Here is a 27,501-nt window from a genome sequence, read left to right as displayed (position 1 = left end):
GCAGTGATTTGTGATCACACCACTGCACTCCAGTCTGGGCCAAAGAGCGAGACCCCATCTCTAAAAAACTAAAATAAAATAAAGATGTTTCAAATTTGTTGGTACACAGCAGACACTCAATGAGAATAGCTACTGTCACTGTTTTAATTATTATTACCTATAAATCTCCAAGCTTTAGATACAATACATTGAAAAAAAATTACTTACTCTCACTCGGGATTTTCTCCCCCATATCAGAGTAAGATCCACTGCAATATTCTAGTAAATAATTCATTATCTTAGTATAATTAAAATAAAACTTATCTTACAAACATCTGTACCTCAGGAATAATTTTTTGTTTAAGAGACAGGGTCTCCCTATATTGCCCAGCTGGCCTCAAACTCCGAGAAGTGGTCCTCCTGCCTCAGCCTCCCGAGTAGCTGGACTCCAGGAAGAATGATACTTTGATTGTGGAACATGACATAAGCCAGAGGGGTAATATTGTGGCCACTGAACTAGGAACGTTTTAAGGAGCCCCTGTCCCTACACGCAAGACACTGCTGGCTCCAGACGAACTCTGAGTCAGGATCCTGCAAGGCGGTGCTCACTTCTTGAAGGAGATTTTTTTTTTTTTTAAAGATAGAAATGGCTCAGAAGGGAAGGGCTCGTGGATCCCTGTAATGTGCACATTTACCCACCCAGAATCAAAGAAACAGAGGCTGGGCTCTCAGGCGGGTACCCGGTAGCTGACACAAAGCTTTGTGTATGGAATTTGTCTGCTGGGAGGAAAGTCTGATGTCGGTCACTTCCCTCCTGGAGAAAAATACAACAATACGAGGAAGCGTCAAGCACTGTGGGAATGTTCCAAGTGCGAGTTCCAGCTCAGCCCAGAATATAAACAAAGGCGATGACCAGTCTGGAGGTCAGGCCCAGCAGAGCACTGAGGCAGAAAGTCTGGGAGCCACTTTTCTGTCTTCTGGGTCCTTAGACTCTGCCTTTTTTTTTTTTTTTTTGAGACAGACTTTCCCTCTGTCGTCCAGGTTGGAATGCAGTGATGCAATCACAGCTCACTGCAGCATCCAACTGCTGGGCTCAAGCAATCCTCCTGTCTCAGCCTCCTGACTAGCTGGGACTATAAGCACTTGCCACCATCCCTGGCTAATTATTAAAATTATTTTTTGTAGAGATAGCATCTTGCCTGGTTGCCAGGCTGGTCTCAAACTCATGGCCTCAACTGATCCTCGAGCCTCAGCCTCCCAAAGTGCTGGGATTATTGGCATGAGCCACCGAGTCTGGCCTAGACTGCTTTGAAGTAACTTTCCTGTCCAGTCCTAGAGGAAATCATTGAAGGCAAAGGCCACCACGTGTCGAATGTCATAGGAAATACAAGCTCAGGGACTCTCCTATGACACACCTACAAACTCATAGATCAGTCTCAGAATGTCATAGCTGGAGGGGCCTCAGAGATTTACTCAACAAATACCAACACGGGGCCTGGGGAGAGTCGGATAACATGCACGAAGAATTACTTAGTTATCCTGGTGATCAGTGCTAAATTCAGGGCGGGAGGGCGCATGTCTAGCAGGGCGACCTAATCTAATCTGGAAGTCAGGGAAGGGTGAGACCTGAAGGATGAGCAGAGCTGGACCAGGCAAAGGTGCAGCGTGTATGAAAGCCCTGTGTAGCTGGAGGTACGTGCCCAGGGGAAGGTTGGGGGTCAGATGGGACAGGGCCTTACAGATCCAGGGCTTTGTCTCATGGGCTTTGGGGGTTCCTAAGGTGTTGGCAAACCAAATGCGTTCGTTTTTCTGGTGTCTATGGCTTTCACCAAAGTCTTAAGGAGTTTTAAGAGATTAAGAATGGCTCAGCACGGTGGCTCACGCCTTTACTTACAATCCCAGCACTTTGGGAGGCCGAGGCAGGTGGATCACGAGGTCAGGAGATAGAGACCATCCTGGCCAAGATGGTGAAACCCCATCTCTACTAAAAATACAAAAATTAGCTGAGCATGGTGGTGAGCACCTGTACTCCCAAGCTACTCGGGAGGCTGAGGCAGGAGAATCACTTGAACCCGGGAGGTGGAGGTTGCAGTGAGCCGAGATCACGCCATTGCACTCCAGCCTGGCGACAGAGCGAGACTCTGTCTCAAAAAAAAAAAAAAAAAAAGAGGTTAAGAACTACTGAGCTAGCCCAGCTCATTACAATAAAATGGAGAAACTGAGGTCCAGAGAAAAAAGACCTTTCACAGGAGGCTAGTGGCCCCAAATCACCAACTCCTAGTGCAGTGCTCTCCCACAGCTAGCCCACCGCCCCACTTCTACAGAGGATGTGTCAACAACTACATATGCTGGCTCCCATCCCACTCGCCATTGCTGCTGCATCCCACACGAGGCTGCTTTGTTTCTCTATCCAGGCAGGCCTCGAAGGACACTATACAGAAATGAACTGCAAAGTCACCAGCCCATCTTTCTTGCGCTAACCTAACCTACAAAATACAGGGGCTCAGAACCTGTCCCCTGCTTCACATTTCAAGGACTCCCCAATGAGACACCTTCTGGCTTTTCAAGGATCTTCATGGATGAGGCTGGTTCACTGAAGGGCAATCAGGGCTCAGCATCCAGGGTTCTGAAGAAGCTGTTTTACTTGTTGTTCTTTACAAAGTCAGGACTTGGCCAGGAACTAAACGTAGCCCTCAGTACGGGAAAGGGAGAAATGTAGAAGACTTGGAGGAAAGTCTAAATATGTACAGAGAATGCTTCTTAAATCCCTGATGTGGCCAGGCACTGTGGCTCACGCCTGTAATCCCAGCACTTTGGGAGGCAGAGGTGAGTAGATCACTTGAGCCCAGGAGTTTGAGATCTGCCTGGGCAACATGGCAAAACCCCATCTCTACAGAAAAAGGAAAAACACAATTAGCTAAGCATGGTGGTACGTGTGTTTGTAGTCCTAGCTACCCGGGGGGCTGAGGTGAGAGAATGGCTTGAGCCTGGGAGGCAGAGGTTGCAGTGAGCCAAAATTGCGCCACTGCACTCCAGCCTGGGTGACAGAGGCAGACCCTGTTTCAAAAAAATAAAATAAAAAATAAAAACCCCTTGATGCTTCCTGTAATACTAAAAGTAGAAGTCCTAAGTACATGGATTGGCATTTGAGGCCTTTTAGAGTCTGGCCCCAAACTACCTCTCCCACCTTCATCTCCCACTTCTTCACATGAAGACTGGACACTGGGCACAGCCCTGCACCTGCTGCCTGCGCTGTAGTTCATGTCCCTCCTCTCCAGCGAGTCAAAGGAAACCTGACAGCCAACATCCAGTGGACTCTCAAACACCAGTGCTGAGGGTCCCACGGCCTCTGCTTCACTTGGACCATGGCAGTACCTGAAGAGGCAATGCCCGCACTGGGGAAGACTCCGGCCCCTCTCCCATCCAGCCCGCTGACCTCAGGCTCCAGGCTGTGGTGCCTCTGCCCTTTACAACTCCCCATCTCCAGATAAACTTGACCCAGCCACTCACTGCTGATGGTCCTCTGCACTGAGCTGTGCGCGTGTGAACACGGTCACAGCCTGCACTCTGGCTGTGCTCCTCAAGCCTGTAAAATGCACCCCTCTCTCCCTTAAGAGATCTGGAGTCCATACCCAATGGGTACTCACTGTCCATTCAACAAAAATTAGTGAGCGTCAGTTATGTGCCAGGCACCATTCTGGGCTTCGGTGAAACAGTACCTGACAGGGAGCTTACCTCCCAAATAGGGAAAAAATCATAAAAAAGCAGCAAATAGGCCAGGTGCGGTGGCTCACGCCTGTAATCCTAGCACTCTGGGAAGCCAAGGCCGGCAGATTGCCTGAGCTCAGGAGTTCAAGATCAGTCTTGGCAACATAGTCCCTGTCTCTATTAAAAACACAAGATATTAGCCGGGCATGCTGGTGCATGCTTGTAATCCCAGCTACTGGGGAGGCTGAGGCAGGAGAATCGTTTGAACCCAGGAGGTTGCAGTGAGCCAAGACTGCACCACTGTACGCCAGCCTGGGCAACAGAGTGAGACTGTCTCAAAAAAAAAAAAAAAAAAAAACTACATTTAAAGGGGGGAAAAAGAGCAGGGGTAAGGGAGGGACAGAAAGTGATGGGCACCCTGTCTGCCATTGTGGGCCCAGTGGTTAGGGCTGTCCTCTCTGGGTGGCATCTGAACAAAGATGTGAGGGAGCTAGGGAGCAAAAGGCACAGGAAGAGGAACTCTTATCAGATCCCCAGTACTTCCGATCCAGTACTCCCCAGCAGGAACTCACCACAACCCTACCGCAAGATCCATCTTATCAATGAGAAATTGATTTTTAAAAGGAGGTGGGTGAGCAAATTTTCCCAAGGTCACGTGATCGGAAAATGGTGGCGCCAGCAGCCTTCAAATCGCGGCTCTTGTCCGTGCCTTCTCAGCAGGTGCCCTACAATATTTGGGGAATGAACATTCCAGTAAGAGAACGGCAAGTGCCAAGGCTCTGAGAGAAAGGAACACCTGGAAGAAGAGCACAAAAAGCCAGTGTGGCTGGGACACAGAGACGGGGAGAGGGGTGTCGGGGAGTGAGTCAAGGGCCAGAGTCCACGGCACGCACAGGCCACGTCAAGGACCTCAGATCTCTTCACATGTGTGGGGAAGCCCCGGGCAATCATAAACAGGATCCATGTGATCCAGTTCACACTCTGGCTGTGGAATGCAGAATGAATGGCTCTGAGTTGGGAGTAGATAGAAACCAAGAAGCCGGTTAGGAAGGCATGGGGCAGTCCAAGGAGAACGGCAGTGGCCTGGAGTAAGGGGTCAGCAGAGGAGGTGCTAAGAGGGACCAGTCAGGATTTACCGGAGTAAATCGCAGGGGCTTACTGAGGGACTGGATTTGCACTGGGAGAGAGGAGGCAAGGACGCTCTCATTGTTTTCTCATCTAAACCAAGATTTGAGCCTGAACAACTGGGTCAAAAATGGCATTATTTACTGTGATGGGGGAACCCGAGAGCAGTCACCAGGCAGAGAGTGAAGGGAAGAACCAGAGCTCTGGTTCAGGCGCATATTGTCCTAAAGAGGGGCTGGAAACATGCGTTTGAGAAGGACCACTGTTTAGCTAACTGGTTTAGTGTCACGGGACTAGACTGCCAGTTCCCAAATGGAGAATTCAGGAGACAGAAGAGCCCAAAAAAGAGGGCTGAGATGAAACCCTTTATAGAGCACACACACCTGATGCTGTAAAATTTACTCATGTGAGTACTGCATGACTTCAGATATAATTCAAATTTTAAAGAGGTTGTAGGCCGGGCGTGGTGGCTCAAGCCTGTAATCCCAGCACTTTGGGAGGCCGAGACAGGTGGATCATGAGGTCAGGAGATCGAGACCATCCTGGCTAACACAGTGAAACCCAATCTCTACTAAAAAATACAAAAAAAGCTAGCCAGGCGAGGCGGCGGGCGCCTGTAGTCCCAGCTACTCAGGAGGCTGAGGCAGGAGAATGGCGTAAACCCGGGAAGCGGAGCTTGCAGTGAGCCGAGATCGCGCCACTGCACTCCAGCCTGGGCGACACAGCGAGACTCCGTTTCAAAAAAAAAAAAAAAAAAAAAGAGGTTGTGGGTTTCTTTTTTTTTTTTTTTTTTGAGACAGGGTCTCACCATGTTGCCTAGGCTGGACTTGAACTCCTGGGTTCAAGTGATCCTCCCACCTCAGCCACCAGAGTAGCTGGAACTACAGGCACATGCCACAGTGCCTGGCCAAATTTTAGTTTTGTCTTCACATTCTGGATGCTTAGTTTGTAAATGTCTTGCTTATCGTGACTAATATGTCATCCAAATTAACCAGCTAATATCCCAAGGCACAATATACATTCAGAGTGAGACTCACCAAAGAGTTTTTTTCCCAACTGTCCAGCTTCTGGCCATCTCCTGTCAGGGCCCATTAGATCGCTGTTGTTTTTCCCTCGCAATACTGCCGACAAGCAGCATGAACTGGAAGCAGAAGGGTCACCATTTTCTTGCTCACGCATACTTATACTACTAGAAAAGTCTTCAGTTTGTGATGTCTTTCTGGGGCTATGAATAAGCTACTTCTCCATTTTATAAGGGTTTGTTTCAATACTGGGCAGCGGCTTCAACCCAGCTCTCCCAACCTAGCTCTTCAACCCAGCTGGACAAGTCACAGAAACCCTTCAGGGCCTTTTTTGTTGTTTTTTGTTTGTTTTGTTTTGTTTTGAGACGGAGTCTTGCTCTGTCGCCCAGAGAGATAGTAGTAGCTGATGTTCATTAGGCACTTAGCCCATGCAGTACCAGGCTCCTTTCTGTGTATTTTACACTCGTGGTTGCATTAAATCTTCACAATAAGAGAAAGATACCGTTACTGTTCTCATTCTACAGAGGAGGAAACTAAGACACAGAGCGCTTCTCTGAGATCTGAAAGAGTTAGGATTTGTACTTAGTCATATACTGAGTTGGGGCAAAGTTAGGGGAATAGCCCATCTGACTACTGCCCACGTAGCTGTGTTTTCTTCTTTTCTTTTCTTTTCTTTTTCTTTTTGAGACAAGAGTCTCACTCTGTCACCCAGGCTGAAGCACAGTGGCATGATCTCAGCTCACTGCAACCTCCCCCTTCCGGGTTCAAGCAATTCTCCTGCCTCAGCCTCCCGATTAGCTGGTACCACAGGCACGGGCCACCATATCCAGCTAATTTTTGTACTTTTAATAGAGACAGGGTTTCACCATGTTGGCCAGGCTGGTCTCAAACTCCTGACCTCAGGCGATCTGCCTGCCTTGGCCTCCCAAAATGCTGGGATTACAGGCGTGAGCCACCGCACCCAGCCTTGGGCCTCAGTTTTCTCACCTGTAAAATGAGGCCACTGTGACCTCCTTCCAGTCCTTCTGGGAGGATTAAATACATGTAGCACAGCTCCTGGCATTAATGCACAGAAATTCTTTGTTATGCCATCGTCATCATCATTATTATTATAAGGGCAATCTTTTATCTTATAGGTAAGTCCCTATGACCCTTCCAATTCCTCTCCAGACTTTGAGCGGTGGTTCCAAAGATACCCCCCCACCTCCACCAGCAGTGTCACCAGGGAACTTGCTAGAGATGCCCATTCTCAGCCTAACCACAGACCTACTGAATCAGAAACCAGGCGCCAGAGCCCAGAAACCTCCAGGTGCTAATGTTTGAGAGCCACCAAACAGGCAGGCAGCATTCGGGGTACCCAGCAGGTCCTCAGGACAGTGACCACCTGGCCCAGATGACCCTGTCAGCAACACCTGCCAACATCACAGGCTGCAAGTTATCAATTTGTCACAAACATCAAGCTTCCTACCTGCTTTCTGGCTGTTTCCTTTAACCTCCTCCCACCAAGTATGCAGTATATCACTTGCATAAAAAATGAAACTTCTTAGAAAAATTCTATGCCTGTACCTTTTCCATAGCAACAGAAAAAAAAAAAAAAACAAGAAAAAAACTCTGTCCAAGTTAACCAAGACTAGAGTCCCTATATGATTATTTTTCCAACTTTCTCTATAAAACTTAAATTGACGAAAACACTAACATCCTTTTCACCCATTCCAAAGAATAACAATTTGAGATTTGGTTGATCTGATTTTTACCTTAAGATAACGTGCACTGGTTGTTGTATGTACATGTTTATGTTTCTTGAACCAAACCATCATAGATTTTGATGCTTCTTGGAGTGACTGGAACATGCCAAGTAGCAGATGCCCATGGAAGAACGGAGCCCCAGCCAATCCCACTGACCCTCCTGCAGACTCCATGGCTTTGACCTGTGTTAGAACAGGCTGTGGACCTGAAGCAGTTCTCTCACTGCAAACCCAGACTCTCTCCAACGCGAATTTGTGGAACGCGACAGATGTCAATGATTACCCCCTCAGTGTTTTCTCATCCAAACCAGGACACTTCGAAGGGGGTAGGGAGGGCTCCGTTAATAACGATGCCAGGACAGCAGGTGGAAGCCGGGAAGTGTGATCATCACGCCATCTGTCACGCGCTCTGTCAGCACGGTGATCCTCAGAGCAATTTTCCTCTGGTGTCCAGATATCTAACTGAGAGGCTAGAATAGAGGTGCATTGACAAGCAAAAATCCAGAGTCCAACCCTTCAGTCAAAGGCGAAGTCTTATTTGGAGGGGTGCACTTGGACCCAGTCACAGCAAGCTCATGAGGGCAGGAGACCTGACTTCTTCTTTATCAGCGTTCCAGGCATCTATTGCCACCGACTGTACGGAACAAGCGTCGAAGAAATCAGCTTGAAGATGGGTCAGTGGCTTATACTGTATCTCCCTGATTCTAAGTCATATACAGTTGGCCCTCTGCAGCCATGGGTTCTGCATCTGTGGATTCAACCAACCGAGGATTGAAAATACTCAGGAAAAAAAAAAAGGATGGCTGTGTCTGTAACTGAAACACATACAGACTTTTTTCTTGTCAATATTCCCTAAGTAAGACATTATAGCATCTATTTATATAGCATTTCCACTGTATTAGGCATTGTAAGTAATCTAGAGATAATTTAAAGTATATGGGAGGATGTGCATAGGTTATCTGCAAGTACTATGCCATTTTGTATCAGGGATTTGAGCATCTGTGGATTTTGGTATCCACCAGAGGTCCCAAAATCAATCTCCCTTGGATACTGTAGTTTTTCACAGCTTCACTTTTGAAATCAAGGTGCGTTTTATAATCCACCTGCTAATGTATTTTCTCCTTTGTTTCCTGAGAAACATTAAATCGGTAACGCCTTACATGTCTTACATGTGTTGGTGTCTCAGTATCAAAAAAACCCAAAGGTAATTGGTTATCACCCAGATTCGTAGAGATACACGTTAACGATACTCGTAGGAACAGAGACCCTATCGTGGCCAACTCCAGGTGGCACTCCCACTCACAGCGGCACCATGCCACCTAACAGGGCCTGCCAGGCTGGAAAATTCTCGGAGAGGGCCTTGATCTTGCTTTTGCCTACATCGTTCTCTCTTTTCCCCTCCCCCAAGCCAGTGATACCTTCTCAAGAATGTGGCGATAGCCTGGAATCCTGCCAAACGGCTCTGGAGTAAGTGCCATCTGTGTTGTCAACTCAGAGAGGGTAAGTGCCGCTGATGGATCCAGGCAGAGCCCTCGGAGGGAAGCCACTGCAGAGCCTGGGAGCCTTTATTAACAGCTGACATGAGCCAAGCACTAACTACACGCCAAGCTGCATCACCACCAGGGGCTAGAGCTCAACTAGACATTTAGGCTCCCAGGGACTTCCATCGGCCCCTGATGGGAATGGGAGCTTGCCAGGGGACAGCAGGGGCCCAGCACCACTGAAAGGCCCAGGTACAAGATGACCGGGTCCCCATCCAGAGGTGCAGGATTTGCCCTGGAATAAAAGCTTCACTGGCTGGGCAAGGTGGCTCCCAGCTGTAATCCTAATACTTTGGGAGGCTGAGGCGGGAGGATTCCTTGAGCCCAGGAGTTTGAGGCTGCAGTGAGCCATGATCACACCACTGCACTCTAGCCTGGATAACAGAGCAAAACTCTCTCTCCATTTAAAAACAAAAACAAAAACCAAAACAAAAACAAAAAAACAGGGCAGGGAGCAGGCATGGTGGCTCACACCTGTAATCCCAGCACTTTGGGAGGTTGAGGCTGGCAGATCACTTGATGTCAGGAGTTTGATACCAGCCTGGCCAACATAGTGAAACCCCGTCTCTACTAAAAAAACAAAAATCAGCCAGGTGTGGTGGTATACGCCTATAGCCCCAGCTACTCAGGAGGCTGAGGCAGGAGAATCACTTGAATCCGGGAGACAGAGGCTGTAGTGAGCTGAAATCACACCACTGCACTCCAGCCTGGGTGACAGAGCGAGACGCCGTCTCAAATAAATAAATAAATAAATAATTTAAAAAGATACTTAAAATTAAATTATGTAATTATATAAACATTGAAAAAACTGTGGTAAAGTACATATAACATTTGCCATCTTAATCATTTTAAAGTGTACACTTCAGTGGTAATAAGTAACATTCATAACGTGCCACCACCACCAGCAGCCATCTCCAGAACTTTTCTACCTTACGAAACTGAAATAGTCTCCATTCCTCCCTCCATCCAGCCCCTGGCAGCCACCTCAGCAACCTTCGGTTGCTATAATTTTGTCTAGTGTAGGCACCTCACGGTCTAGTGGAATCACGTGGTACTTGTCTTTTTGTGACTAGCTTATTTTACTTAGCATAATGTCCTCAAGGTTCACCCACACTGGAACATATGTCAGAAAGTCCTTCCTTTTTAAGGCTGAATAATATTCCACGTATGAACATCCCACGTTTCTTTTTTTAGAGATGGAGTCTCGCTCTGTCGCCCAGGCTTGAGTGCGGTGGCGCGATCTCGGCTCACTGCAAGCTCCACTTCCCAGGTTCACGCCATTCTTCTGCCTCAGCCTCCAGGGTAGCTGGGACTATAGGCGCCCGCCACCATGCCCGGCTAATTTTTTTGTATTTTTAGTGGAGACAGGGTTTCATCGTGTTAGCCAGGATGGTCTTGACCTCCTGACCTCGTGATTCGCCTGCCTCGGCCTCCCGAAGTGCTGGGATTACAGGCGTGAGCCACCGCGCCCGCCGAACAGCCCACGTTTCTTTACCCATTCACTCATCACTGGACGGACACCTGGGTCGCTTCCATCTTTTGGCTGTTGTGAACGATGCTGCTAGAGAGGGTGCACAAACGTCTCCTCAACTCCCTGCTTTCCCTTCTTATGCGTACACACCCATAAGTATGTATATACTTTGCTGGATCACGTGGTAATTCTATTTTTAGTTTTTTTGGCGAGCTGCCATTCTGTTTTCCACAGTGGCTGCACCATTTTACAGTCCTGCCAACAGCGCACAAGCGTTCAGATTTCCCCACATCTTCCACAACACTTATTTTCTGCAGGGTGTTTTTGTTGTAGTGGCAGTGATTGTTGCTGTGGAAAGAGTTTGACTGCTTTATTACATTTTGCCATTAATATTTTATAAAAAGTAGTGAAAATGAGAAAATGGAATAGTTGATATGAGTGAAAAACACAGGTTTCATAAACTACTACTGCTGAGAGAAGACAGAGGTGAGTGGCCATGCCAAAGCTGTAGATCCTCGTCCTTACTCAGGTAACTCGTCGGACTGTGTGCGTGTCCGGCTGACAGTGTATTGTTAAGATACAGGTTTGATATTCAATTTTCAGACATGCTTTCAGGAAGGCCGTATACACATATGAAGCAGCAGACTTCCCATAGGGTTCATGGGAAAAAAAAGTCCACTCCTCTCCTAAAACACCAGGATTGTTACTTTCAGCATCCATGGCCCGGTAAATCCAAGGAAGGCTAAAGATGATTAAGGCACTTAGAAAGAAAGCCTATAGCAACCCTGATGGATGAAACGAGTTCTGACCAGCAATACTGAAATCTGCCACAGGAAATGTCAAGGTCCCTCCTAAAGATCTTGCGATTCTGCTCTCCCTTGTTGCAGAAAGTCGGCCCATCCTCCGAGAAGACATGAAGATACTGGCAAACCCCGTTTAAAAACAGCAGCCACAGTCTGGTAATTCCATCTGCCTTGTGCTTACCCATTTATCAAAAAGGATATTACAAAGGACACAGATGAAGAGTTGCACTGGGCAGGGCCTGCGAGAAGGGGCACGGAGCTTCCACGCCCTCCCCAGGTGTGCCACCTGTTCAGCTACCTGCAAGCTCTATTTTCTGTGTTTTTGAAAACAGCCATCCTCATGGGTGTAAGGTGGTATCTCCCTGCGGTAGGCAGGGATGTACTTAAGTATGTATGTATGTATGTATATACGCATGTATGAATGAATGAGACAGGGGTCTCACTATTCTGTCCAGGCTGTAGTGCAGTGGCTGTTCACAGGTGAGATCCCACTGCTGATCTGCACAGGAGTTTTGACCTGCTCCACTTCTACCCTGTGCCAGTTCACCCCTCGTTAAGCAACATGATAGTCCCATATTGATGCTGAACTTAGTACAGACACCCGGTAGGCACGGTGCACTACAGCTCAGAACTCCTGGGCTTAAGCAATCCTCCTGCTTCAGCCTCCCAAGTTGCTGGGACTACAGGCTTACACCACCGTGCCTGGCTAATTTTCTTTTTCGGGGTTTTACTCTATCACTCAGGCCAGAGTGCAGCAGTGGGATCAGAGCTCACTGCAGTCTTGACCTTGTGGTCTAAAGCAATCCTCCTACCTCAGCCTTCCGAGTAGCTGGCACTACAGGCATGCACCACTGCACCCAGCTCTGTCTGTAGTTTTGATTTGCACTTCCCTAATGATCAGTGGTTTTGAGCACATTTTGACTTTTTTTTTTTTTTTTTTTTTTTTGAGACAGAGTCTTGCTCTGTCGCCCAGGCTGGAGTGCAGTGGCCAGATCTCAGCTCACTGCAAGCTCCGCCTCCTGGGTTTACGTCATTCTCCTGCCTCAGCCTCCGGAGTAGCTGGGACTACAGGCGCCCGCCACCTCGCCTGGCTAGTTTTTTGTATTTTTAGTAGAGATGGGGTTTCACCATGTTAGCCAGGATGGTCTCGATCTCCTGACCTCGTGATCCTCCCGTCTCGGCCTCCCAAAGTGCTGGGATTACAGGCTTGAGCCACCGCGCCCGGCTTGACATGTTTATTAGCCATTTGTATATCTCCTTTGGAGAAATGCCTATTCAAGTCCTTTGCTCATTTAAAAATTGGGTTGTTTTTTGTTGGTCCTGTGCCATCTTTGTCTATTTCTAGCAAATGGACAGATAGTTAGCCAAGGTCAAATTCTCATGCAGATAACCAGTTATTATGTCAATACAACAGAATACTATTCAGCAATAAACAGGAATGAACCAGTGATAAAAAGGACAATTTGATGAGTCTCAAAGTCAGTACAGAGTAAAAGGCCGATCACACACTCTATGGTTATATTTACATGGTATCCTGGAAAATGCAAATCTATAGGTATAGATAAAAAACAGATTAATGCTGGCTGGGCATGGTGGCTCACATCTGTAATCCCAGCACTTTGGGAGGCTGAGGCGGGCAGATCACTTGAGGCCATGCATTAGAGACCAGCCTGGCCAACATGGTGAAACCCGTCTCTACTAAAAATACAAAAATTAGGAGGACATGGTGGTGGATGCCTATAATTCCAGCTCCTCGGGAGGCTGAAGCAGGAGAATCGCTTGAGCCCAGGAGGCAGAGGTTGCACTGAGCCGAGGTGGTGCCACTGCACTCCAGTCTGGGGGACAGAGTGAGACTGTGTCTCAAGAAAAAAAGGAAAGAAAGAAGGCAGATCCATGCTGCCAAGGTGGGAGAAGGGTATGACTGCAAAGGGGCGGCAAGAAGGCTTTTCTCCCCAGGGCGAAGGAATTGGCCTGTATTCTGAATGTGGTAGTGGTTACGCAAATCTACACGCGTTAAAACGCACAAAACTTTATACCCCACTAGCCTGGCAAACATAGGGAGACCCTGTCTCTACAAAAATAAATTTTTAAAATGAAAAGGGTGTGGTGGTATACACCTGTAGTCCCAGCTACTCAAGAGACTGAAGTGGAAGATTCCCTGAGCTCAGGAGGTCGAGGCTTCAGTGAGCCATGATTGCACCACCGCACTCTAGCCTGGGTGACACCGTGACCCCATCACAAATGAAAAACAACAAATACAACTGTATATCCCCACAACATCAATTTTACTATACATAAATTTTTTTAAAACCTCACCCGTAAGGGAGAGGTTCCCCCTTTTATCCATGCAGGCTTTACACCCAGCAGCTTACAAGCCCCATTTCACAGAATCCTTACCAAATTCCGGGAAGGCATAATTACTGTCACTCGGACTCAGATCTGACTGAACTAAGTCCTGATTGTTTCAGACAACAAAAATTCTATTTGATCTTTCCAAGACCCTGGGTATTTGCAAATCCTCATTTGTCATATAGTAGTGGGAATTTACAGCTTGGCAGAAACATGTCCATACATAATGAATCTTTCTCCCTGGGGACAAGGTCCACAGAGCTTCCATCAGACTCTTGGGAGACCTACGATCTTAAAAAGCTCAGGAACCTCTGTTCCAGTTCAAGGCCCTCAAATTATAGAGTGGGGTTCAGAGGCCCAGGAGGGAATCCTGGCTTGCCCCAGAGGACACGGTGTGTCTGTGGCAGTGCCAAGCTGGTTCCCTCTTCATCGCCCAAAGATGTCACAGGTCCAAGCATTTCTGACGATCGTGACTCACCTGCTCCCCATGACTTTAGCCTACAGAATTTCCTCAGCAGTACGTGCACTTCTCCTGCCAAGCTGAGGCCAGGGAACTCGGCACCCCTGTAGCAAGGGCAGTCCCTAGCCTGAGTCTCGGTAATCCAGGTCCCTAGCCCAATTCTTACTTGTCAAATATAAAAGCTTCATTCTATAACCTTCCATATTTAGGGTAATTAACAGAGAAAGCTCCTCATGAACAGAAAAAAACAAGGACAGATCATGAAGAAAAGCATGCTTTTGATCTGTGCCTTTGGTTTTCTGATGAGCTCAGAGAATTAATATTTGGGAGGCACTCTTGACAAGCTGAGGCAGAAGCACAAATTAGTGTGGTTATGCTAATTGAGAGGTTCTGTAGCTCCAGGACCAAATGATTACAGAAAGTGAAAAGGGTTGACTGGGCTTTGGTCTCTCTGCAAATAGCACTGTGCTTCATGCTAGCTGCACGGACAAATTTGCAAGGAGACTACACACATTTACTTTCACGTACCCGACATTCCCAGTGGAGCAGGGGTTAAGGAAGACTCAGAACACCACAACAGCATTTCTGAATTTATCTTTACTGTGAAAATTAATCAAGAAAGAAAAACAAAGGGTACGAAATCCCCCTTCTTGCAGTGCTCAATGCAATTTGTACGTTACTTTGTACACGAGGACCTTGAATGTCTTGTGGTTTTTAACTGTCACAAACGCAACACTCTGTGATCATTTCACCTCCAGAGCTGAACGAAGACAATTAATCCCCGAGAGTCACTCCGCAAGGAGAAACTGGGAAGGTGTCTCTTGAGACAGGGCAAAAAATATACCTGTTGGTGTATCAGCCCTGCTGTGGCTCTGACATATACCACAGCCTGCAAGCACAGGCCCCTTCCTTTCAGAGAGACTCAAATTAAAATCAGGGCCTCATGGTCTGCCTGCATGCACTGGGATACATGTAGCTGAAATGAATTGCCCTCTACTCGTCCTATGAGTGATCATTTCAAGTGATCACTTCAAAAGTTTATTACTTAATTGTAAAAACCTCCTCCCTGGACTTTAGCTTTCTTAGAGAGAGAGAAAGAGAAAGAACAAACCAGCCTAAAAGGAAATACCTCAACAGCCAGGGACCTCCCCTTCTCTGTGAATACTGAGGTTTGAATTTTAGTTACCAGATCACCATTGTTAAAGAAATGCTCACTTTAGAGTAGAAGGCCACCTGAGGTAAGAACGAAAGCTAAGGTTTATCGAGCACTTCTCATGTGTCCAGGCTCTGATTAAATGCTTTATGTACATCTTCTCATTTCATTCTCCCTCTATACCATAAGGCAGGTACTGTTAGGATTTTCTCCATTTTACAGATAAGTAACTGAGGCTTAGACAAGACAGAGTGCCATGCCCAAGATCCCACAACAATGACACAGGAGGGCTGGTATCTAAAGCCATAGCTGGAGGACCTGAAGTACACGCTCTCAAGTCACTGCTCTGCACCAGCTCACCGCACAGATGGAGAGACAGGGTTGGGGAAGGGCACTGAGCCAGTGCCTTGGTGCAGACCCAGGGGCCATAAGGCAGGTCTCCCAACTCTCAGCTCAGGCTCATGCTGCCTGTAACATGGTTGAGGGTGTGAGAGTCAATATCAAAAGTCTCCTGTGCACAACACAGGTGGTGGCTGATTTGTCAGTTCCCCAAGGGCACTGATGCCTCGGCCTTCTCAGTACCCTCTCCTCCCCTGGCAGGCTGCTCGACACTCAGTGTTGGGTGGGTGGATGGACGGAACTACTTCAACTCATGAGAGCCACTTCCCACTGTTGTGCCATCTGTGAGAGGTTTCTCCAAAGCAGATTCTCATGCAATATTTTCAGCAAATGTACTTTTTAAGCCACTTCAATAATGGAGAAACCAGGGGCTTCTTCATAAATCTGTAGGCAGATGTGGTGCCACCTTAACAGTCCTACAGAGGGCTGGAAAGCCCCGGGGGAACCCCAGAGTACATTCCAACCCAAGGCAGTGGTGGTGCCGTCAAGTCAGTCCTAGACCCCAGGAAGGGAAGAGAACTGAAACTCCAGTTCTCAGCAATACACAACCCACCCCTGGCAAGTCACTTCCCTCTTGCTGCCTCCCTTTCCTCAACTGTCAAATTGGCACAATACCTGCCATTGCTGACTCTTTATAAGGACAGAATTAATTAAATCACACACATATCTGAAGGTAAAGCTCCTAAGATCATTCCTGGCACACAGGAAATAATAAATGTGAGCTGCCATCGTCCTCATCCGGGAAAAATCTTGTGCAACTCCAATACCTTATGATAAGAAACAAATTGGCGGGGCGCGGTGGCTCACGCTTGTAATCCCAGCACTTTGGGAGGCCGAGGCAGGCGGATCATGAGGTCAGGAGATCGAGACCATCCTAGCTAACATGGTGAAACCCGGTCTCTACTAAAAACACAAAAAAATTAGCCAGGCGTGGTGACGGGTGCCTGTAGTCCCAGCTACTCAGGAGGCTGAGGCAGGAGAATGGCATGAACCTGGGAGGCAGAGCTTGCAGTGAGCCAAGATCACGCCACTGCACTCCAGCCTGGGCGACAGAGCAAGATTCCCTTTCAAAAAAGAAAGAAAGAAACAAACAAACAAATTAACAAAGCCCAAAACAACAAAGAAACTAATCTGTACAAAATGTTTCAAAACCTATTTTGATGATTAGTTAAGTGCTATCCAACATTTACTACCATTAAAAACCATCAACAAAACAACCTCAGTAAGTCCACCCCACATACTGCAGTCCAGACTCACAAAGAACCAGCCTTAGGGCCGGGCGCAGTAGCTCATGCTTGTAATCCCAGCACTTCGGGAGGCTGAGGTAGGCGGATCATGAGGTCAGGAGTTCGAGACCAGCCTGGCCAGAGAGACCAGCCTGACCAACATGGTGAAACCTCATCTCTATTAAAAATACAAAAATTAGCTGGGCATGGTGGTGAGTGCCTCATATCCCAGCTACGTGGGAGGCTGAGGCAGGAGAATTGCTTGAACCTGGGAGGGGGAGGTTGCAGTGAGCCGAGATCACCCCATTGCACTCCAGCCTGGGTGACAGCAGAGTGAGACTCCATCTCAAAAAAAAAAAAAAAAAAAGAAGAAGAAGAACCAGCATTAGAAAGGGCTCTGGGGTGAGGCCTGGCGCGGTGGCTCAAGCCTGTAATCCCAGCACTTTGGGAGGCCGAGACGGGCGGATCACGAGGTCAGGAGATGGACACCATCCTGGCTAACACGGTCAAACCTCGTCTCTACTAAAAAATACAAAAAACTAGCCAGGCGAGGTGGCGGGCTCCTGTAGTCCCAGCTACTCAGGAGGCTGAGGCAGGAGAATGGCGTGAACCTGGGAGGCGGAGCTTGCAGTGAGCTGAGATCCGGTCACTGCACTCCAGCCCGGGCGACAGAGCGAGACTCCGTCTCAAAAAAGAAAGAAAAGAAAAGAAAAGAAAGAAAAGAAAGAAAGAAAGAAAGGGCTCTGGGGTGGGTTTATCCATCCTACCAAATTACAACAAAGGCAGCTGAGGCTCAGAGAGATTAAGCAATTTGCCCACTGTCACCCAGCCAGAAGCAAGGCTTCCGCAGTCCGGTGAGCTCCAGTAGGACAGCCAGGAGGAGAGCTGTCTTCCGAAGGAACCCTCAGGATGATGGGGTATCCTGTCAGTGCAGCAGCTGTCTCTGTGGCAGAGGGGTCCCTGGAAACGCGAAGGCTCATTTTCACCCAAGTCACAAAGCCAAGAGAATAATATCAGAATCAATGGAAATACAGATGCATGGGGAATAGTCTGATGGGCTTTAGTCCTAACTTTGCCCCAATTCAGTATATGACTATGTGTAAATTTTAACTCTTTCAGATCTCAAAGACTAAGCTCTGTGTCTTAGGTTCCTCCTCTGCAGAATGAGAACAGTTAACAGTACCTTTCTCCTATTGTAAGGATTAAATGCAACCACAAGTGTAAAACACACAGAAGCGAGCCTGGTACAGCACGTGGTAAGTGCCTAATGAACATCAGCTACTACTATTATTTATATTTATTATTGAAAGGAGGGGTTGAGAGTAGCCAATACCATGACTCAAGAACAATCATCCATCTATTTATTCAGAACCATCACTTGAAGGAGGATGGGAGCATGTGATAACCAGCAAATAAACACAACCACTGTTTCCAACCAGGGGTTTTGTTTGTTTGTTCATTTGGGGTCAGCTAAGTGGCTATTTAACACGGTCACATTCCACTGGCTGTCAGCTGTCCTCTCTTCTCATTCCATGTCCTTCCTTCTCTCAATTACTGCCAGCGTCACACTCCTGCTCCGTTTTTAACAATACAGTGTGTGGCTGGGAGTCGCATCTGCCAGGTCCACACCAATGGCACAAATTTTAAAAAACTATAGAGCAAATGCCTGAAATCCGGCCCTCTGAACCCAGCCCTGGGCAAACCCACACAGCATCCTGTGCTCAGTGCTCCATTTCTATGCTTTAAAAGCACTGCAGAATTGCCTGATCACAAAACTTAATATGCGGTAAAGTCACTATGTAGTTCCGGCAAGCCAGTGAAAAGCAAAGAGAAAGCCTGCTGCTAAGGGACTGATGGGGACAGAGGTCTAAGCTGTTACAGGAGTCATGGTGTTCCAGGAAGCAGCAGTCCAGACTGCAGGGTGGGACGTGGGTTCAGAGAAGTGCCACCTGTCTTTCAAACTACGCATGGAAGAAGAAAGTGGGAGAAAGAGGAATTGTGACCAGCAGACAGCAGAGCTCTAATACACTCAGGTGAGCCTCTCCCTGTACCTCACGGAAGAAGGGGAAGTAGCAAGAAAGACTGCCCATGCCCCCTGACAAAGAAGGAAGGCGGAGCCAGAGGCACACCAACAGCCTGCACCCCAGCCCTAGACAGCACACACCGCACAGTCATCCCAGGAAAAGACAGTAATGCTGCAGAAAGCTAGTCCTAAATCACGTTCAAAGGCCAACTGAAAAAAAAAATAACAAGTAGGGACAGGGATTTCTGGGACGGTGATCACCATGGGTGTCAGGCTGAGCAGAGCTGGTACAGGCCTTGGTTTGTAAATACAGGGCAGAATGAGCATTGCCTACGAGTGCTTTGCTCCTGCGTATCCCAAAGAACCAGGCAGTCACTACAAGTGGAAGCTCAAAGAGCGGGCACTGACTGACAGATGTGGCGTCAGAGCCGAGTGGCGACTCAGCCTTCACGGTGTCCTGGTGTTCTCCCAACAGTGTTCTGGGAATTTGATCCTAACTTCATCATTAATGTTCAGAGGACTACAGGAAAACACTGACCAAGGTGTATGGTTAACACAGAACCCCCAACTAACTGCACACCACTCATCAGATATTGGTCCTATTAATGTACCAAGAAACATCCTAATTGGCTATTTAAAAACAGAATAAGCTACATCTAAAGATAACATGAGACTTGGAACCAGAAACTGAAATTCATTCTATGATAATATTAACTAAATCCACTCATTCTTTTAGTAACTATTTACTGAGCACCCATTGCGTTTGAGGCCCCGTAAAGGCACCGCAGCGGTAGACAGGCACACTCCCTCACGCAGCTAATGATCTCTTTAACATTTCACTTGTTGATTTTTAACTTGCAGAAAGGAAACTGGGGCTTTGATTTTGAATGAGTTAAACATCATTCAACTCAAGCATTGATCTGGGGCATTTCCATGGAATTTAGTACCTGTTAGAGGAAGAGAAGGCACAAAGAGCCCAGAGGAAGTTGATTTTGGTAGAGGAGGCTGTGAGAGCATGCAGGAAGTGGGTTTTCACATTGTGTTTAGGGCGGAGGGTCCAAGGAGGAGCCTTGGCCACGGCTAAGCAGGAAGGACGGCATTCAAAGAGGCTTCCCCATTAGTGGTTACCTAATGGTCTTATGTATAAAAAAGGGCCTGCAGTCACACATGCGGGGCTTAAAACCTAGATGATGGGTTGATAGGTGCAGCAAACCACCATGGCACATGTATACCTATGTAACAAACCTGCACGTTCAGCACATGTATTCCAGAACTCAAAATTAAAAAAAAAAAAATGTTGGGGGGGGCGGGCTGCAGCTTAAAAACACAAACAGAGGAGCACTCCTTTTGAGTCCCACTCCTTCCTGGCACTAATGGAGAAAATAAGCTCCAGGAAAACGTACGAATCACGCAAGGACACAACTCAGACGTTCTCAAACAGATGACGAGAAACTAAGATGACCGGCCTGCTGGATGACAGATCCCTTAATAATTCACAAACGGTGGGTTTTATTTATTTACTCATAAAACAGCCTTTGGGGCAAGACGGGTGACGAGTCAGAGGAACACCTGTCCCGGCGGCGAGGCGGCCGCGGGGTGGGGCAGGCGGCGGGTTGTCAGGCCTCTCCTCTTTCCAGAGCGTGATCTTATCCTGGCCACAGGGAACACGCTCGGCTGGCCTGAGGTAAGACCCAGCCTGGCACTCAAGGCAATCTCCGATCCGGGCTACTTTGGGAGATATTTTTCTGCAAGCTCACACATGACTCAACTCTACAGACCTCCTACAAGGTCTCTTGGCTACAAGGAATCCCATTCAAACCGCCTCTGCCAACAGCTGCTCTGGAGACCAGGAAACATTTGGGGTTGCTGTGGCTGATTTTTTCTAAAAACACATTTAGCTGGTGTTAGTGTTATTTCTTATCTCTCTACAGCATTGTTAACGTGATTAGTATTATGAGTATCAGACGCAGCCTAAAGACTGTAGTGGCCCTCCCTTAATTTCACCGGTAGATCTTTTGTTCAAACATCAGAAAAGAGATTGAGAAGCCTGAAGAAGAATTAAGACAGAAAGCTACTGTGTCCCCAGCAACCAGGAAGGCTCTAACAAGTGCTCTGGAAAGGCAAGAAAGGGGGCTGGTTCCCTATTCCACTTCTCTAGGGCATGACCTTGGGCAAGCAACCAACCTTCCCTGGGCCTTAGCTGCCCTCAGGGGCAAAAGAGGGGTACTCAGCCCTGCCCTCACCCCCTGGGCTGTTGTGAGGATGAAATGAAATGAGTCTATAAGTGCATTCTGAAAACCATAGGAAATTGCAGAAATGTTCAAGATCGTTCTGATTCTGCCCCTGGACTGTGTGGTCTCCACGGACAGGTTCCTGCTGGCTCCCTGCCACGAGGCATCACTTGGTGTTTGCCAACGAGGAGGTACTCCATAAGTGTTAAAAAGGTGAGCGAAAGAAAGCGGAGTAGGTGCCATCAAAATGTCGCACTGCTTGACTGAGTCCACTTTGACCACAAAAATTCCTAACTATGGGGAAAAAGGAAGTACAACTTTGAGGAGTTTAAAATTGATCGAAATACAGTGACTGCCAATCTAAGAGGACCTCTTTCTCAGGCCACAAAAATGTGCAGCCCCACATGATAGGACTTGTCTTCTTAGTATCTGCTCTGAGAAAATACATCAAGACAAAAATGTGACCACGAATGCAGTCACTGTAAATTTCTTTTTGATTTACAATAAAAGCATCTTCACACATTTGAAACGATAGCACATTGAGCATGAGACACCGTATTTATTCTGTCTTCAGGCAGCATGCTGGGCAAGCCTGCGGCCACTTTACCAGGCCCAGTGAACTGCTCCAAGGTGACAGGAGCTACAGCGCTGGCAGAAGGGTCCAGTAAATGATGAAACTCCCAGCCAGCCTGTGGTTCACTGGGAGCACAGAGAGGAAGGAAAGGGACTATAAAAATATATATACCAAACGGCTGGGCGCGGTGGCTCAAGCCTGTAATCCCAGCACTTTGGGAGGCCGAGACGGGCGGATCACGAGGTCAGGAGATCGAGACCATCCTGGCTAACACGGTGAAACCCTGTCTCCACTAAAAAATACAAAAAACTAGCCGGGCGAGGTGGCGGGCGCCTGTAGTCCCAGCTACTCGGGAGGCTGAGGCAGGAGAATGGCGTAAACCCGGGAGGCGGAGCTTGCAGTGAGCTGAGATCCGGCCACTGCACTCCAGCCCGGGAGACAGAGCGAGACTCTGTCTCAAAAAAAAAAAAAATATATATATATATATATATATATACACCAAACTGCTTAACTTATGGCCGGCTCAGTTAGAAGGTATGGCCCAGGAGGCCGGGATCTTTGCTGTGTTCCAAGAACTAGAACAACTCCAGGCCCTTAGGAGTTTGCTCTGTGAGGTAGGCGACAAGTGAAGCTACTGAAAGAAGGAAGAAAGGAATGAGTGACTGAAACTGACGCATGCAGTCCAAGGACTTTCTTCCCTCCAGCTAAGGAGGCCTCAGTCTGCTCCCACACCAGGAGACTGGTCCTCTACTCCACAGCCTGTGCCCAGCTAACTGGACCCATCCTCTGCCTCTCACCTTAAGTCCCATTTTGTCACAGGAGCACAGGAGTTTCCTGACTATCCCTCCCCACTACAAGTCTGATCCCTTGCCACCTTCCTGCCCACCCTGTGACACACAGAGGATGCCTGTATTCAGGGCAGGCAGCGCAACATCTGCTGAGTTCACCACTGAGTCCCCAGAGCCTTGTACGGAGCCTGATGGAGCCGGTGCTCAATCCTTGATGAATGAAGGATGGAGTAATGAGTCAATGAAGGGATGGGGCAAAGGTTTCAAAGTCCAGATAAAAACAAACAAATGTGAATCATTTCTCCGGGGAGGGGATGCAAACGCAAATGTCGAAAGTCCAAGTGGGCCGTCGGAGGTGTGGCTGGCTGTGGGAGTGATGAGGGGCTCCATGGGAGTGGCCGCCACCTGACGCCCGCCCACAGCTGCCTTGTAGTCAGGAACAAGGTCTCAGGGTCACCAGAGATCCTCATTTCTCAAGGGAATCAGGAACCTGGCTTTTGAGATTGTTGAGTGACTTTCTGATTTTTCTTTTTTTTTTTTTTTTTGAGACAGAGTCTCGCTTTGTCGCCCAGGCTGGGGTGCAGTGGCCGGATCTCAGCTCACTGCAAGCTCCGCCTCCCGGGTTTACGCCATTCTCCTGCCTCAGCCTCCGGAGTAGCTGGGACTACAGGCGCCCCCCGCCCCGCCCCGTCGGGCTCGTTTTTTGTATTTTTTAGTAGAGACGGGGTTTCACCGTGTTAGCCAGGATGGTCTCGATCTCCTGACCTCATGATCCGCCCGTCTCGGCCTCCCAAAGTGCTGGGATTATAGGCGACTTCCTGATTTTTCAATACTGACCATCGATTCTTCTGTTTTTTCTTCAAGAACACACACAGATCCAACCCAGCATACCTGCGGACTGAATCCAGCCCACGGCTGCCAGTCTGCGCTCAAGCTCCAGAAACATGACGGTATCAACTCTCCTCGCTCAGTGTCTCTATTGGAAGACACATCAGCAAACAGAACCACAGTAACTGCTTGCACGACCAGAACCACGTTCATTTGTTCTCCGAAGCAGCCTCTACACAGTTGCATACATCTCCCATCAGTCTTCCAGAGCAAGTCCCTCTGAGCTCCTAGGGAAGAGCCTCTTCTCCGCTGCAGACCTGCCCACAAGCTCACCCTGGGAGCTCCCTAATCTGTCCATCTGTCTTCTACTCCCCACCTTCTCGTCATCTCTGGAAGCACTGTGGAGTTTAGAAAAGCCTCCCCTGCACCCTAGCTTCTTCCTGGCCCTCCAAATTCAACCCTTCTCCACTAGGCCTCACTTGACAGGCTCCCACCAGCCCAGCAAGTTGTCCCTGTGCCACCCTCTGGCCCAGACTATCTCCATGGCACTTGGGACCCCCAGACATGAGGCCTATGACCTGGTGTGTCTTCTGAGGACATACATAGGTATGGATGAACCCCTCAAGGCCCCGCCCCAGCCAGGAACTGCTGCATGAGGAAGAAAATGTCCCGAAGAGCAGCAATGACTCAAAAGATCTCCCCCGGGGGTTAAGAAGAGTCTTGCACAGCACAGAGTATCAGGCAAGGCAAGGGGGCGGGATGAGGAACAGGCTAGAGCTGCACACTATACGGGATGTAAAGGAGTTTCCTGTTCACCCAAAAAACCTTGGATGCTTTAAGCACTGAGAACTGAAAACACTGGTCCTTCTACTTTCAGGGAGAAGAGATTATGAACATATTTAAGTAACATTTCTGTTGCTTTGAGATAACAGAAAACAGCAAAACTCCAGTCACAATTGTTTGCCAGGTGTCAGGCTCTGTGGCCACTTCACCTAAGGGCCTCCCCTCTGAATCAAATACTCCTCTGGAGATTGAATAGTGGGAAGTCCATTTAAAAAATCCAACAGAAACCTAACAAAATCTCATTGAAATGCAAAGGGAAGTTCACTGACAATGACCAGCAGAGACCACCAGGAAAGGTCATCCTCACTCCAGGAGCGCCCCAGTCTTCCTTGGCAGTTGTTGTAATCTTTTGCTACGACTCCTATGAACCACAGCAAAAGACCTTCTGCAAGGAGGCTGGACCTCCAGCCAGCTCCACGTCTGTGATCCCCAATCTGCAGGCGAGGTCCTGACCCTGGTCTTGCCAATCTCAGAACTGTCTTACTTTTTCTGCTTCTCACAAAATGCATCTTCCTCCTGCACCTTCCGCAGCTCCTGGTCACCCCTTCCCCTCTCTCCTCTTTCTCCCTGTCTCCACCAGGTGTATTTCAGCCCTCTCTTCAGAGTCTAGCACAAACACTGTCCCCTCCAAAGCCTTCCTCATTCCCGCACTGATGAAGGCCCTCTCCCACCGTGCCCACAGCAGCACGGTCACTCGGTCCGGCAGCCTGGGTAGCTTAGGAACTGTGCTAGGTCAGACAAGCTTCTGTGGGAGCAGGCACTTGCATCTACAACCCCCTAGCAGAAGGCGGTGCCCAGAAAAGGCCCAAGGACAACCTATGCTGAAATGAACTGGCCTCAGGTCTTTCTCCCAATAGCAGAGAACTCGAAGAGTTATTTCATTTCTAGTGGTTTGGGCTGTAGAAAGCATCTCATGGGATGACAGGTCATTTTTTTCCTTTAAAAAAAAAAAAAAAATATATATATATATATATATCTTTTAAATTAGCGATGAGGTCTCACCATTTTGCCCAGGCTTGTTTCAAACTCCTGGACTCAAGCGATCCTCCTGCCTTGGCCTCCCAAAATGCAGGGACTACAGGCTTGAGTCACTGTACCTGGGTGACAGATGATTTTCAATGTGGTTCATTTTACTTTTCTGTGATTTCCAAGTTTTCACAATGAACACAGAATATTCTTATAATCAAAGAACCCAGTGAATGTTCTTTCTAAAATAAACTATCCACGTTTCCCAACAGTACCATTCTGACAGACACTATACAAGAAGTTCCTGAGAAATGCTGCACAGATGAACCCAAGTTATTTCTGGAGCAGCAGGTGTACAGGATGGCGACTCATGGTCACTGGGCAAGGCTGTGGGGGCTCAAATTCAGTGAGAAAAATACTCAAGAAATGGTACCTGAACCCAAGCGCCCTGTCCCTCATAAAAGCACCCCAGCTTCTGGTCGGAGGGCCGGGAATTGAATACCCTAGGGGCCTGCCGCCCCCTTGCTGGCTGGACAGCCGGAACTCACTGAACCTCTCTGAGCCTTTAAAACTGGGACCATATTCTTTTTTTTTTTTTTTTTTTTTGAGACGGAGTCTCGCTCTGTCGCCCAGGCTGGAGTGCAGTGGACGGATCTCAGCTCACTGCAAGTTCCGCCTCCCGGGTTTAAGCCATTCTCCTGCCTCAGCCTCCCAAGTAGCTGGGACTACAGGCGCCCGCCACCTCGTCCCGCTAGTTTTTTGTATTTTTTAGTAGAGACAGGGTTTCACCATGTTAGCCAGGATGGTCTCGATCTGCTGACCTCGTGATCCGCCCGTCTCGGCCTCCCAAAGTGCTGGGACTACAGGCTTGAGCCACCGCGCCCGGCCAAAAACTGGGACCATATTCTTTCTCACAGACTAGCTTCAAAAATTAAATAAGCAATGCCTTTTAGGTGCTAAGAGTTAGATATATAGCAAACCCTCAATAAAGCCTACAAAAATGTCCTTCTGTGCTTCAACCACAGCCTGCAAAAGTCATATTGCCTTGTGGGTCCGCTGCAGGGGTGCACCCCACAGAAGTATCCCAGATTCAACCCAGGAAACATAAGCAACTTCCAAAATCAAAGCCACAGACCTCCTTTGCAGCTCCCCAAAAATCTGCTTTCCCTAATTCAGACGCCAAGCTAACCTGGTACCTGGCTTATGACCACAGGGCATGCTCCCAGTACAGAAGCCCAGAAACACCTGCCCACTTCACCTTAGACCCAAGCATTCGCATTTGCCCTGCAAGGTGCAGCAGGCTAATGAAGCCAGGGGCCCCATATGCTGGACAGTCATTGAATCTTTGGAGACTCTATTTCCACGACAGGCAAACCCAGGGACTGGGAAGGTAACTCCCCTAGATTTCTAGGAACACACAAAGAGACGAGGTCTGCATCAAGATTTATCATCTCCACCAACCCACCGGCCCCCCACCTGCCCTGCTTGCAGGGCTGAGCTTGATCGGGGTGGGGAGGGGAAACTTGACTGTGTCCTCAAAATGCCTCCACTCATCCAGCCTGCTTCCTTTGAAGCCACCGAAGTGGACGCGTCTGGTTAAATTTAAACTCGAGGCTCGTTAGAAATGACACATTTTACAGCTCAGCTCGGTTCACCTTCCGAGCGCCAAGCCCAGGCCGGTCACGGAGGGCTGCAGCCGCAGCAGCACGCGGCCCGGGCTGTTCTTCCCCTGCCTGGGGCTCGAGCCATTTTCGGAAGTTCCCGGGGACCGCGGAGCGGCTCGCGCGCCCGGCCCCGGGTTGCAGGGGCCACGCCCGGCCCGGCCCCCGGCGTCCCCGCAGCGGCCGCTTCCCCCCGCGCCCGGCAGGGAATGGGCCTGGAGGAGAGTCTGCCAGGCGTCCCGAAGAGGCCTCGGTGGCTTCACCCCGCCCCGGCGCACGCAGGGCCGCGCATCCCGGGGGACCTGCGCTCGGCCCGGGGAGCGACGGAGCCCCCGGGCCGGGCCCGGCCGGAGGGAGCCGCCCCGCGCCCGCGCCTCACCTGCTTTCTCGATCTTGCCGGACATTTCCGGGCTGCGCCGGAGGCCGAGGCCGCCGCTCATCGGGCCCGGGCCGGGCCGCCGCGGGGCGACAGGGGCGGCGCGCCCGCCGCTTGCCTCGGCCCTGGCTCGCCACGCCTCAGACCCGCGCCGGCATGGCGGGCTCCGCGCGGCCGCGGCCCTCCGCTCGGCGACCGCGCTCCAGCCCGCCCGGGCCCAGCCGCTCCCG

General features: G+C 48.9%; 1 protein-coding gene across 1 annotated transcript in view; it reads right to left on the bottom strand.

Moving 5' to 3' along the window:
• RAPGEF1 (Rap guanine nucleotide exchange factor 1) overlaps positions 1-27,495 on the bottom strand; it is a 161,376-nt gene extending 133,881 nt beyond the window's left edge. The window contains exon 1 of the mRNA XM_023216911.1: positions 27,275-27,495. Within this exon, the coding sequence (XP_023072679.1) occupies positions 27,275-27,335 (61 nt within the window). The 5' untranslated portion in view covers positions 27,336-27,495. The remainder of the gene's footprint in view (positions 1-27,274) is intronic.
• Between the last annotated feature and the right edge of the window lie 6 nt (positions 27,496-27,501).

The sequence above is a fragment of the Piliocolobus tephrosceles genome, chromosome 14 (genome assembly GCF_002776525.5).
Source record: "Piliocolobus tephrosceles isolate RC106 chromosome 14, ASM277652v3, whole genome shotgun sequence".
Classification (NCBI taxonomy): Eukaryota; Metazoa; Chordata; class Mammalia; order Primates; family Cercopithecidae; genus Piliocolobus; species Piliocolobus tephrosceles.
The sequence above is the reverse complement of the archived record's forward strand: the minus strand, read 5'-3'. Positions and strand labels throughout refer to the sequence as shown.